General features: G+C 72.4%; 1 protein-coding gene and 2 non-coding genes across 5 annotated transcripts; 1 reads left to right on the top strand and 2 right to left on the bottom strand.

Moving 5' to 3' along the window:
* Positions 1–262: 262 nt before the first annotated feature.
* On the top strand, positions 263–426 carry LOC135312927 (U1 spliceosomal RNA). Its single transcript, XR_010372541.1, has one exon. It is a non-coding gene; the product is annotated as a U1 spliceosomal RNA (small nuclear RNA).
* Positions 427–1,451: 1,025 nt separating this feature from the next.
* Positions 1,452–1,615, bottom strand: LOC135312915 (U1 spliceosomal RNA). Its single transcript, XR_010372530.1, has one exon. It is a non-coding gene; the product is annotated as a U1 spliceosomal RNA (small nuclear RNA).
* A 1,236-nt stretch (positions 1,616–2,851) lies between these two features.
* MAPRE3 (microtubule associated protein RP/EB family member 3) lies at positions 2,852–11,007 on the bottom strand. Of its 3 annotated transcripts, none has more exons than XM_064448424.1 (8): positions 10,888–11,007; positions 8,637–8,848; positions 5,000–5,127; positions 4,751–4,896; positions 4,458–4,659; positions 3,668–3,819; positions 3,355–3,507; positions 2,852–3,105 (listed from the first exon to the last, which is right to left on the bottom strand). In XM_064448424.1, the coding sequence occupies exons 2-8, from the start codon at positions 8,642–8,644 to the stop codon at positions 3,037–3,039; spliced, it is 858 nt and encodes a 285-aa protein (XP_064304494.1). In that variant the 5' UTR covers positions 8,645–8,848; positions 10,888–11,007; the 3' UTR covers positions 2,852–3,036. The 3 variants fall into 3 exon arrangements, with proteins under 3 accessions (XP_064304494.1, XP_064304495.1, XP_064304496.1); XM_064448425.1 differs by having other exon boundaries at positions 4,503–4,659; XM_064448426.1 differs by lacking the exon at positions 8,637–8,848 and having other exon boundaries at positions 10,888–11,002.
* Between the last annotated feature and the right edge of the window lie 719 nt (positions 11,008–11,726).

Raw genomic sequence — 11,726 nt, 5'->3', positions numbered from 1 at the left:
GGGCCCAGGGAGGCGGGGCTTTGCGGAGTGGAGGCGTGTCCATGCAGATCAGGCACCGCGCGGCATCACGGGACACGCCCGCACACGACGGTCACCGGCCGCGGCCGTGCGCGGGCGATGCGTGGGCGCTGCGCGGCGGCAGCGCGGCGCGGGGCGCGGGAGGCGGCGGGCGCCGGCGGCGTGCGGGGGTTGCGGGTTGCTGTGTGCGTGTGTTATGTGCGGTAGGCGGGTGGTGTGGCGCGGCGGCGGGGGGGTTGGTGTCATACTTACCTGGCAGGGGAGACACCATGATCAGGCAGGTGGTTTTCCCAGGGCGAGGCTCATCCCCTGCACTCCGGGTGTGCTGACCCCTGCGATTTCCCCAAATGCGGGAAACTCGACTGCATAATTTGTGGTAGTGGGGGACTGCGTTCGCGCTCTCCCCTGGCTCCTGGTGCCCAAAGACAGACGTGGCGGTGGGTCGGGGCCGTGGCAGCGCGGTGCCCTCGCTCCATTCCCCCCCCTCCCCCCGTGGGTGCCGGCGCGGGAGCTGCACCGCACGCGCTTGTGTCTGTATCTGTGTATTCTTGGGTGAAACGGGAGCGCGCAGGAGGCGTTAGTGGTTAACGAGGAACCAGAGCTCGGAGCGGAGACCGACAGCGGAAGGTCGGAACAAGACGGTCAGTAACGCTGAGGCCAGGCGCGGGGCTGTTGGCGACGAAGGGCCCGTTGACAAGAGCCCCCTCGAAGAGCCAAGTCAGTCAAACTGCAGGGATTGAGCGCGGGAACATCCTGCTACAAAGCGGGGGCGAAGGTCAGGGAAGGCCACAAATCCGCCAGCAGCGACAGCGGGGATCGTCTCGGCCCAGAAGGTGCCGAAGCGTGGGAACCGGGGGGGCGGTAGTTCCGGCCGGGGGAGATGCGACCCCCGACTCAGCCGAGGGGCGAAAGGACTGACCCCCCCCCGCCCTTAGCACGCGCAGTGACTGCGAATCACGCCGCGCCTTTGGCCTTAAGCGGAGCAGGACCAGAGCAGTGGGAGCAGGGGGCGCCCAGCCGCGTCAGCGATTACGTACCGGGCAGCGCGGTGCGTCACCTGCCGCGTGAAAATGCCTGAAGGAACTGCGGTGGGGCTGCGCGGTGGGGGGGAGAGACCCCCGCGTACCCGGCGCGAGCAAAGCAGTGCCGGCTCTTGAATGCACCGGCTGAAGGCGTTTTCTGCCCGCGTTCGCTGACCGGAGCCGCGGCGGCGGGGCGGGAGCGGGCCGTGGGAAACGGGGGGTTTCCGCGGTGCCACCCCCAGGGTCGGGACTGAGCGACAATGTGCAAAAAGCGGTGGTTTCGAACCCCCCGGATCGTCTCGCAACCGGTGCTGCGTTGCCGCCCGCAACTGCCCGAGCCCCGCGGATGAAGCCTCCCGCACCCGGGTCAACAAAGCCCCGCAAACAGATCTGTCTTTGGGCACCAGAAGCCAGGGGAGAGCGCGAACGCAGTCCCCCACTACCACAAATTATGCAGTCGAGTTTCCCGCATTTGGGGAAATCGCAGGGGTCAGCACACCCGGAGTGCAGGGGATGAGCCTCGCCCTGGGAAAACCACCTGCCTGATCATGGTGTCTCCCCTGCCAGGTAAGTATGACACCAACCCCCCCGCCGCCGCGCCACACCACCCGCCTACCGCACATAACACACGCACACAGCAACCCGCAACCCCCGCACGCCGCCGGCGCCCGCCGCCTCCCGCGCCCCGCGCCGCGCTGCCGCCGCGCAGCGCCCACGCATCGCCCGCGCACGGCCGCGGCCGGTGACCGTCGTGTGCGGGCGTGTCCCGTGATGCCGCGCGGTGCCTGATCTGCATGGACACGCCTCCACTCCGCAAAGCCCCGCCTCCCGACACGGCACAGCAGCGCCCCCAAGCGGCGCGGCGGAGCTCCCCCGCGCCCGCCAGGCCCACCCGTGCCCTCCCCGCGGACGATAACCGCGACAACCCTCGGGGTTCGCCCCCCCCATACCCGCCCCGAGCGGGCAGGGACAGACAGACACACACACACACCAACCGACCCACGGCCAGGACAGCGAACAGGAGCCGTGGGGCCAGTCCCCAGCCACAGCCCCAGTGCCCCCCATGTGCCCCACAGCCAGGCCAGACATGGGCAGGGGGTTTATTGTATTTTTTACCACACGAGTTTATTTTTAAATAAAACTTAACACAGATGCAGGCGTCGCAACTGGAGTGACGGACCAGACAAGCGATGCAATGGGGAGACGACGGCCAGGGCAGGCGCTGCGTGCTGCTCTCAGGGGACCCGGCCGGCCCCAGGGGCGTCCTCGGTGGTTGAGGGGAGGGGGCCCAGCAGCATGGAGAGGGGCACCGCTGCCCCCACACCGCAGAGGAGACGGGCTCCTGCTCTGGGGTCCCCCATCCTGGCCCGCAGTGGCTTCGTCCCCCCCTTGACGCCTGCACCAGCCCAAGTGGGCGGGTGCCCACGTCGCCGAGCTGGGCTGGGGTCTCTTTTTTCACCCCCCCCCCACAAACCTGAAGCAACACCCTCCCTCCTCTGAGCCGCGTCCCCCCCGCGCAGCGCTGCTGGGGCCGCCGGCTGCAGCCCCAAAGCGGGGGGTCCAGCGCTGGCAGGGCACAGGCAGCACATGACCGCGCTCCCCCCCGACCTAAACCACCCGAGGAGTCGGTGCTTCCCTCTCGCTCTCACGCAGCGGGGCAGGGGGGGACGCCGGGGCGGCCGCGGCGCTCGCGCGGGTGGGGACAATGGAAATAAATACGGGGTGGGGGCAGCGAGGGCCGGAGCCCGGGCGCGGTGGCCAGAGCCCCCCCGCCCCCCAGCCCCCGGTGTAGGTACAGCCGTGCTCCTCGCTGGATGGACATCTATTTATTAGGGAGCCAGTGGCTTCCCACCGGAGCTGCTGGACGCCGCGGGCTCGGCCGCCGGAGGCCGTGATGGCGCGTGACAGTGCGGGGCGAGGCGCGCAGGCTCAGACCTGGAATGTCTATGGTGTGGGAACGGCGCGGGGCGGCGCGGGGCGCGGGAGCGTGCCGGGGCTAGTACTCGTCCTGGTCTTCTGGCTGCTGCTCCTCCAGCTCGTCGTCCTCTGGTGGGGCGAAGCCCTCCTGGCAGGGGGGGCACGGGCGGCTGTTAGCCCAGGTGGGGTGGGGGCTCCCGCCTCAGCCCCTCCTGGCACGAGGGCTCCGGCAAAGCCCAAACCCCTCCGCCCCGGGGCACCCAGGGAGCGAACGAGGCCAGAAGCAGCAGTGGGGAACGGGGGGGGGGGGGGTGTCTCATCCCAGGGAAGCCCAGAGAGCAGGATGGAGGCTGGGGGTCCCAGGGACGGGGAGGGGGCGGCAGTGCCCAGCCCTCACCTCCGTGGCGTAGAGGACGCTAACGATGCCGGTGATGATGGGGCTGTTCTCGTTCTCGTGCTCCTGACAGATCAGCTCGATGTCCCGCAGTTTGCTGAAGTAGAAATCCCGCTCCTTCTCCAGCCCGTCCACCGTCAGCTTCAGGTCCATCAGCTGCAGGGGGTGGGGGGCCGGCGCCTTCAGCCCGAGGCCGGGAGCGGGGTGCTGCTCCCCTGCACCCCCGGGGGCTCAGCCCCATGCCCTCCCTCGCCGGGCGTCCCCTGGCCCTGCGGGCAGGCGGGCGCGGGCAGCGGTGGGCCGGGGTCCTGCCTACCTGCTGGTTGAGCTCCAGGATCTGCGCGTCGGCCTCGGTGCCCCCGTTGCGGGCCGCGGGGGAGTTTTTCCGGAGGATGCTGCTGGGGACGTTGCTGAGGCGGGCCGGGTTCGGCGTGTTCTTGGGGCCGGTGGGAGAGGTCCTCTGGGGGACTTGACAGCAAACGGGGACCAAGGGGTTAATGCCGGCCCGGGGGGCTGCCGGTGGGGACCGCCCCCCGCGTGGTGTGGGGAGGCAGCAGCAGGCAGCAAGGGCAGGCAGAGCACTGGGGGCTGCGCCGCAATCCGGGCTGTCGTGCCTGGAGCCTCCCCCCCTGCCTCAGTTTCCCCCGGCAGATCTCACCCCCAGCCCCCCTCGAGGGGTGCTCGCGGCCTGGCGGGGCTTTGCTGCGGGACCGGGGGCTCCAGCCCTGGGGATGCTGCTGCGGGGCCGGCACAGGGAGCCCGTGATGCCCACGCAGCATCGAGCAGCCTGGCTGCGCCGCGGTGGCGCGGCACGGCACGGGGGGGTGGCTGTCGGGGGGTGACCTGGGGGGACAAACCGCCCCCAGACCTGGGGTGAGGGGGAGGATGGAGGCAGCCGAGCCCTGCCCAGCTCCCCGCAGGTCCCTCCGCCGTCCCCGCAGACCCGCTCGGCCCCCCCCGGTCGCAGGCAGGCAGGCAGCAGAGCGGGGCGCAGGCAGGGGCGCGGGGTGGGGGGGACACGCCTGGCCGCGGCCAGAGCGACGTGGGGTGCAGGAGGCCGGGCGGGAGGGCGGGGGGCAGCGCTCGCCGGGGGACCCCGACATTACCTGCAGTGCCAATGGGTTTCTTGGGTTTGTTGAAGATGTGATCACCTGGGTTTGGGGGGGGCGCGACGTCCTGGCCCTGCCGCGCCATCAGCGGGTTGTACTCCTTCCCGTCGTAGTTGGCGTCGAAGAACTTCTTAAACCACTGGATGAACTCAAAGTTGTCCTGGAATTTGCCCTTCACCAGCCTCTCCACCGCGATGATCTGGCGGGGGGGGACACAGAGGGGCTGGTGGGGCCGCCCTCCCGGCATGGCCCCCGCCCCGCCGCTGCCCCCACCAAACCCAGGGACCTACTTTATCCACTCCCATCTTCTTGAAGGCGGCCTGCAGCACCTTGAAGTTGTGGATGTACTCGTGCTCCAGCTTCGCCTGGAACTTCACCTTCCGCAGGTGGATGCAGCCGGGGAACAGCATGTCCATGAACTGGCAATAGGCAGCCCCTGCGCCGGGCCCACACCGTGGCGTCAGGGCGGGCCGGCGGCACCCCCGCCACTGCCACCCCCACCCCCGCGCCCGCGCTGCCCCCCGGGACGCGCGCCCCACCTGAGCAGAGCTGCTCGATCTTGGTGTAGTTGAGCTGGAGGGAGTCGTTGACCCAGGCGAGCATGTCGTGCCGGCTCAGGTTCTCGCTGGTCACCGACGTCGAGTACACATTGACGGCCATGCCCCAGCTGCCGAGAGACGGGCGTCACGCCGGCACCGCCACACCGGTGTGCCCCCCGCCTCCCTGCTGCCCCCACCCCCAACCCGCTCCACTCCGTGCTGGGGGGGCTCGGGGCGCCCGTCCCACCGGGCTCCAGCACCAGGGGGACACTGGGGCCACGCTACCACAGGACCCCAACCCACCCTGGCTGCACACCGTGGTATGGTGGGAGCACACAGGATGGGACACGAGGGTCCCGGCAGCCCCATGGTGTTCCACCCAGACAGGCGGACCCCTGCCCCGAGCAGGGGCATGGGGTGGGGGCACAGCCCCGGGGGAGCCGGGGGGCCACTGGGAGCGGGACCCACCGCGGCACACGGGTGCGGTGCAGGATGGGGCTCACAGGCAGGGGGCCCTGGGGGGACGTGGGCTCTGCAGAGGGCACTGCCCCCACGCCGGGGCACAGCTCCTTTGCCACGCATGGCCGTGGGGCGCCCGGGGGCTGCTGGCCCGTAAGCAGCTTACGGCCCCCCCTTCCAGCCCTCGCTGGCTGCCTAATCTGCCGGGGCCGGGATCGGGGTCCATTAGAGCAGGGCTTAGAGGGGCAACATCTGCCGGCAGGCACGGCTGCACACCCGCCCCCCAGATGGCGGAGGGCTCTGCCCGGGCTCTGCGGGACTGGAGACCCCACAGCCACGGCCCCGGCACGGCAGAGCACCGGGGAGCTGCCGGGGAGGGGGCACCGAGGCACCATCCCGCCGGCTCCAACCAAACGCTGCAAGGGCGCTGTCCCTGTCTTGCTGCCCCCTCCCCAAGAGCAGGGGTCCCCCTGCCGCCCCACTGTCCCAGCACCTGCCCCCACGCCCCCCCGCACAGCAGCAGCAGTGGCAGCGTTAATCCGCTTTCCCTCTCCCTGGGGCTCAGGTCCAGCTACCAGACGGGGGCTCCGGGGGGGCTGGGGGGAGTAGCCCCCCCACCCCGCCCTGCTCTCCTGCCACCACAGCCCCAGGCATTGCGCGGGGCCGGTGAGGGGGACACTGCCCGCCAGCACGCCTGCACCCTGGGGGCCCCCTGTCCCCCAGCAGATGGGGGCCGTGGGGTGCTGACGCCTCCCCGGGCGCCCGCTTGCACGGGGGGAAGGTGCCGGCAGCCGCAGCCCCCCCGCTCACGGCCTCGGCACCGCTGTGACTCAGCACTGGCGATGCCGGCCCCGGCACAGCCGCACGCCCTGGCCGGTTGCGCCGCTGCTGGCAGCCAAGCCGTCCTGTGCCCCCACCGGGACCCCAGCACCCCATCCCACCCGCCCCATGTCGGTATTTTTAGCCGCCGGAGCAGCTGGCAACGAGGCCTCTGCGGCCGCTGCCAGCCCCCGAGCTCCCGGCACGGGGCGGTGGGCACCATCCCGCTCCGTGGCGGCCGGCGAGGACCGAAGCCACCCATCACGCTGGCCGCAGCGCTCATCCAAACATCCCAGTGCCTCCCGGCACCGGCTGGGGGTGCGGGCAGGGGTCCCCTCCCTCCGGCAGCGCCGAGCTGAGTCATGCGCGGCGCAGAGCCAGAGCCACGCGCACTGCGGTGCGGGTGCCGCGGTGCAGCCGGGAAAGCAGCAGCAGCAGCGCTTGCCCACTGCCAGAGCGGGCAGGGGGCCGGCAGGCGGGGTGGGGGGGCTGCTCACCCGCCCCGGCAAGGGGCCAGCAGCCGGCTGACACCCCCCACCCCATCACCGCCCTTTCCCGAAATAGCCGGAGCAGCTGCCAGCACCCTGCGCACACGGCAGAGCCGGAGCAGGGCTCGGCACCGCGGCCACCCGCCACGATGAGCCGTGGGGCCAGGTCTCGCCCCGCTTGGGCCAGGGGACGCACGGGGCCCAGAGCCAGCTCGGCAGCCCGCAGCAATCCTGCCTCCCCCGGCACCCTGCCCGTGGGAGGGGGCGCACGCCGTGGGACCGGGCAGGTCCATCGCAGCAGGGAAACTGGCCCAGCCCCACGCCCAGGAGCACCCACAGCACCCAGCCCCGGTGCGCAGCCCTCCTCCGCACCTGCTTCCCTCCAAAACGGCCTGGTGGGGGGACGGGATGGGGGCAGGGGGGCGGCTGGCGCACCGCAGACCCCTGAGAAGCAGAGGGGTTGCGGGAACGCACCGGGGCTCGCCGCCGGATCAGGCAAACAGCCCCAGCAGCCAGCAGGAGCCTTCCCGGCACAGGGAGCCGCCACGCTGCCGGCACCCCACCCCAGCCTGTACCGGCACAGGCGAGCCCCCCCGAGCGAGCCCCCCAGCCCCTGCCACAGCCCAGGGTGCGGGATGCCCTGCACGGCCGGGTCTGCAGGGACCCTCCCCACGCTGCAGCCGGGGGGCTGAGCAGGCAGCCCCCACTCCGGACGCGGTGCAGCCCCCGATGCCATCCCAGCGCGGTGCAGCACCGGCAGAAACCTCAGCCGTTCCCAAGCGAGGGCTGAACCCGGCACCTTCCTCATCGTCTCGCCCCGGTACGGAACCCAGCAAATGAAGGGCTGGGGCCAAGCAAGGGGGGCCACCCCACGCAGCCCCCCACACCCTCACCCCTCAGGGTTTCCACCGTGCTTCCCGGCACGCTGCCGGCGTCGGTGCCCCACGCCTCAGTGCAGCCACGGTTTCCCCTTGGCTGAAGCAAGCCAAGGCCCGTGCCGGCAAGCCGCGGGGATGGGTTTCACAGCGGGACGAATTCAGGTGTCACCGTGCCAGCCGCTCCCCGGCGTGCCGCCGCCGGCCGCACCCCGGCTTCTGCGCACGCTGCTGATTGTGCAAGCCTGGCGGGGAGCACCCTGACCCCGCTCCGGCACGCGGTGCCGCCAAGTGCCGGCACGGCACAGCCCCAAGCAGCCAGCGGTGAGGCGGGGCAGCCGGAGCCGCTGGCACCGCCGGAGCCGCTGGCACCGCGAGGGGACGCTCACCGGGGCACGAGGAGCCACCCAGCTCGTTCCCACCCTCTGAAACGCCGCACCGGGCTTCAAAACCCTCCGTCGCTGCGCCGAGCACGCCCCGGCATAATGACAGGGAAGGGAACGCTTGCGGCAGCCCCACGGCCGGGGAAAAGCTGCCCTGACGCCTGCCCCAGCCCTGACGCCGGGTGATGGTCGCACCCAAGGCAGGGAGCCTCCGGCCCGGCCGGTTTGTGCACCGCCTCTGCGCTGGCTTTTGCCAAAAAAACAAACAAAAAAAAAAGATAATTTAGCCCCAATTCCCAGCAAGCCCTGGGGAGAGGAGCTGTTGCGGCACAGGGCTCGGCACACGGCTGCCTCGGCGCTGGGTGAGCGCCGGCCCGGCTCTGCAGGCACCGGGTCCCCGGGGAGCGGTGGCTGGCTTGGCAGCACGGCTCCTGCCAGCTGCCCTCGATGCTGGCCATGGCTTTGCCGCGCAGGCAGGCTGTGGGCAGCGGTGGCGCGGGCGTCCGGGCGCAGCCCCCGCCATGCACGGCAGCCCCCCGTCCCGTGGTGCCAGCGCAGGGTGCCCGCGGCTGCGCCGGGCCAGCCACGCTGACGGGGCAGGGGGGACGCTTACCGCTGCATTTTAATTGTCCGGCCGCCGAGCTGCTAATCAAGGCCCAACGGTGAACAAAACCCTCGGGCGCGTGTCTCTGCCCCGTCCCGCCGGCGCTGCCGGGGCGCGGAGAGGTCGTCCAGCCTGGCTCCTCGCACCGACGCTGCCGGGGAGGTGGCGGCAGGCACCGGCGTCCCACGCCGCAGCCCTCGCCGGGCCGGGGCCGGTGCGCTCTGGCCAAACAAAGCAGGAGGAGAATGAGGCCGGCGGCCGCGCCGGACGCGTTTGCTCAGCACCGAGGCGGCGGTGCCAGCACCGGCTGCCAAGGCCAGGCACCGACTGCGTGCCGCTGCGGCTGCCCGGGAGCCGGACGGGCAGCGCTGCCCGCCGAGGCCGGGGGTCGGTGCCGGCCCCTCGCTGCCCACGCCGGCCTGGCAGCACCGCCGTGACGGGGCGAGCCGGGCTGCTGCGACTCGCGGCTTCTATTTTGGGAGCCGTCCCGGTGGCTTCTCAAGTGACAAACACGCGAGGGGGGTGGCAGACAACCCAGCGGGGGCTGAGCGCCGTGCGGAGCCGCCGCGGTGCTGCCCGGCTGATCTGGCAGCTGGCAGGCAGCTCCAGCCGTGGGCAAGAGCGGCCGCTCATCCCCGTCCCCCCAGGCCACCGCAGACGTCCCTCCCTGACGTCGATGGGAGCGTCCCCGCGCCGTGCCATGCCGCGCCGCAGCCCGTGGCAGATGGGTTTGCCCGGGCGCAGGGAGCACCCAGCTCCTCGCCGGGTCTGTCCTCCGGCACCTTTCCCGGTTTCGTGGCTCTTTGGCAGGCAACAGCGCCCGGCCCGGCCCACGGTCCGTGAAACCGGCCGCGCCGGGAGCTCGTGGGTGCCGCCGGCTGGCATCCCGCGGGGGAGCAGGGGACGGGTGGCCCAGCCTCGCGGGTCCCCCGCCTGCTCCGCTCTCGCTAACCTAAATAACTTGAAATAGCAGCGGCAGGAGCATGTGCAGAGCGCGGTGCCGCCGGCAGCGCCTCCCACCGCGGCTGCTCCCCCCTCGCCCGCTCCAGCATCCTCATCCTGCACAGCATCCCTGAAATATTAATGCCGAGCGCCTTTTGATGAGCCGAATCGGGCCGTTGTTCCAGCCGGCGCAGGGGGAGCCACTCGCCGGCACCCCACGTGCCACGGCGGAGCGTCCCCCGGCCCGGGCAGCCCCTCGCCAGCGAAGCCCCTCGAGGAGAGGCCCCACGTGCTGTGGGCAGGCCGGTGCGGCCGCGCTGCTCGCCAGGGAGAGCCGTCCCCACGCCCGTGGACCGGGGGAAGCCGCCGTGGCGGCGCATGACACCCACCCGGGGAGCCCCGGCGGTACCGTGGGGCTGTGGGGGGCTCAGGGCGGCGCTGGAGGGGCCGGGGGCTGCACGCCCCACACCGTGGCTTGGGGACACTCTCTTCCCCACGCGGCGAGAAGGTCACGGGTGGGAGACAGGGATGGTGGGGGGGTGCCGGGGGGGGGGGGGGGGAGGGGCACGGTACCCCCCCACCCCGACCCCACCGGAGCGGGCAGCCTTTGGTGCTCGTGCCACCGTCCTACCGGTGCCACCGCCGCCGTGCCGCCATGAGGACGAGGGACGACAGCGCGTCACGATTTGGCAGGTCACCGCGCCGGCCTGGACCGCTCCTGCCAAACCGGTACCGGGAGCATCGCCCCGCACCGGCGCCCCGCGCCCCGCACCGGCACGCCGTGGCCGGCAGCGACCCGGGCCCGGCAGGAAGCCCTCGGCCCGGGGGTCTCCCCGGGTGATGCTCGGGGCTCGGGGATGCCCGGTAACCGGCGTGGATGTCCGGTAACCGGCTGGGACGATCGGTAAGCAGCCGGGATGCCCGGTAACCGGCCGGAATGCCCAGTAAGCGGCGCTACGGGGTGCTGGGCAGCCCCCTGCCGGTGCCGGTACTACAGCTCCCAGCGTTCCGTGCCGGGCCGTACCGGGCCGTACCGAGCCGTACCGGGGCCCGGCCCTGCGGGACACGCAGCCGGAGCGCAAGAACGGCCGCCGCTGAGTCAGGCCGGACCCCGCCGCCACCGGCACCGCGGACCCCCCCGCCCCGGCTGCTCCATCATTCCCCAGTGTCCGTGTCCCGTCCCCCCCCCCCGCGCCCGTTCCCGTGGGGCGGCGGCGGCGGCCGGTCCCGGGGTGCGGGCGTTGCGGCCGGCCCGGCGCGGTGCCGCCCGGTCCCTCCCCTCCCCTCTCCGCCCCGCCCCGCCCCGCCCCGCGCTCACCGTGCTCGGTCCGCGGCCGCTGCGGCCGCCGCTCCGTCCCCTCCGCACCGCGCCGGGACCGCCGGGACCGGGCCGGGACCGCACGGGCCGCCCGCGCATGCGCCGCCACCGCCTCTCCGGGGGCGGGGCCCTGCCTCGCCACACCTTCCGCCGCCATGGCAACGGGGCGGGGACACGCCCCCTCGCGTCGCCCTGGCAACGCGGGCCGCGGCCCTGGCTCTCCCACAACGCCCCCAGGTGGCGGGCGGCCTCCGCACCGCCGGGCCCCCGGGACCCCCGGGGACCCCCCAGAGCCTCCTGCAGCCCCAGAGTCTCCTGGGACATTTGTGACGCCCCCCAGAGCCCCTGTGACTCCCGTAAGAGACACCCAGAACCCCCGCAGTACCCCCCGGGTCCCCCCTGGGGCCTCCTGCAGCCCCAAAGCCTCCTGGGACCCCTCAGGACACCCTGGGACACCCAGGGACACTCCACAGCCGCTGGGACCCCCCCCAAGAGGCCCCAGGGGATATTTATGACACCCTCCATCAGCCCAGAGAGCGGCAGAGCCCCTGGGACCCCCCCAAGAGGCCCCAGGGACACCCCAGGACCCCTCATGTCCACAGCAGAGCCTCCTGCAGCCCCAGACTCTCCTGGGACATTTGTGACAACCCCCTGGCAGTCCAGAGACCCCCAGAGCCCCTGTGACCCCCCAAAGAGACCCTAGAGACCCCCCCAGGACCCTCAGAGCCCCCTGAGATACCGGAACCAGTGCAGCCCAGGGACCCCTGGGACCTCTCACACTCGGAGCTCCACCTCCACCCCATCCCTGCCCTACAGCCCCCTCCGCCCCCAAACCCCAC

This window comes from Phalacrocorax carbo, chromosome 3 (genome assembly GCF_963921805.1).
Source record: "Phalacrocorax carbo chromosome 3, bPhaCar2.1, whole genome shotgun sequence".
Lineage (NCBI taxonomy): Eukaryota > Metazoa > Chordata > Aves > Suliformes > Phalacrocoracidae > Phalacrocorax > Phalacrocorax carbo.
This window is presented reverse-complemented; position numbering and strand designations above follow the sequence as displayed.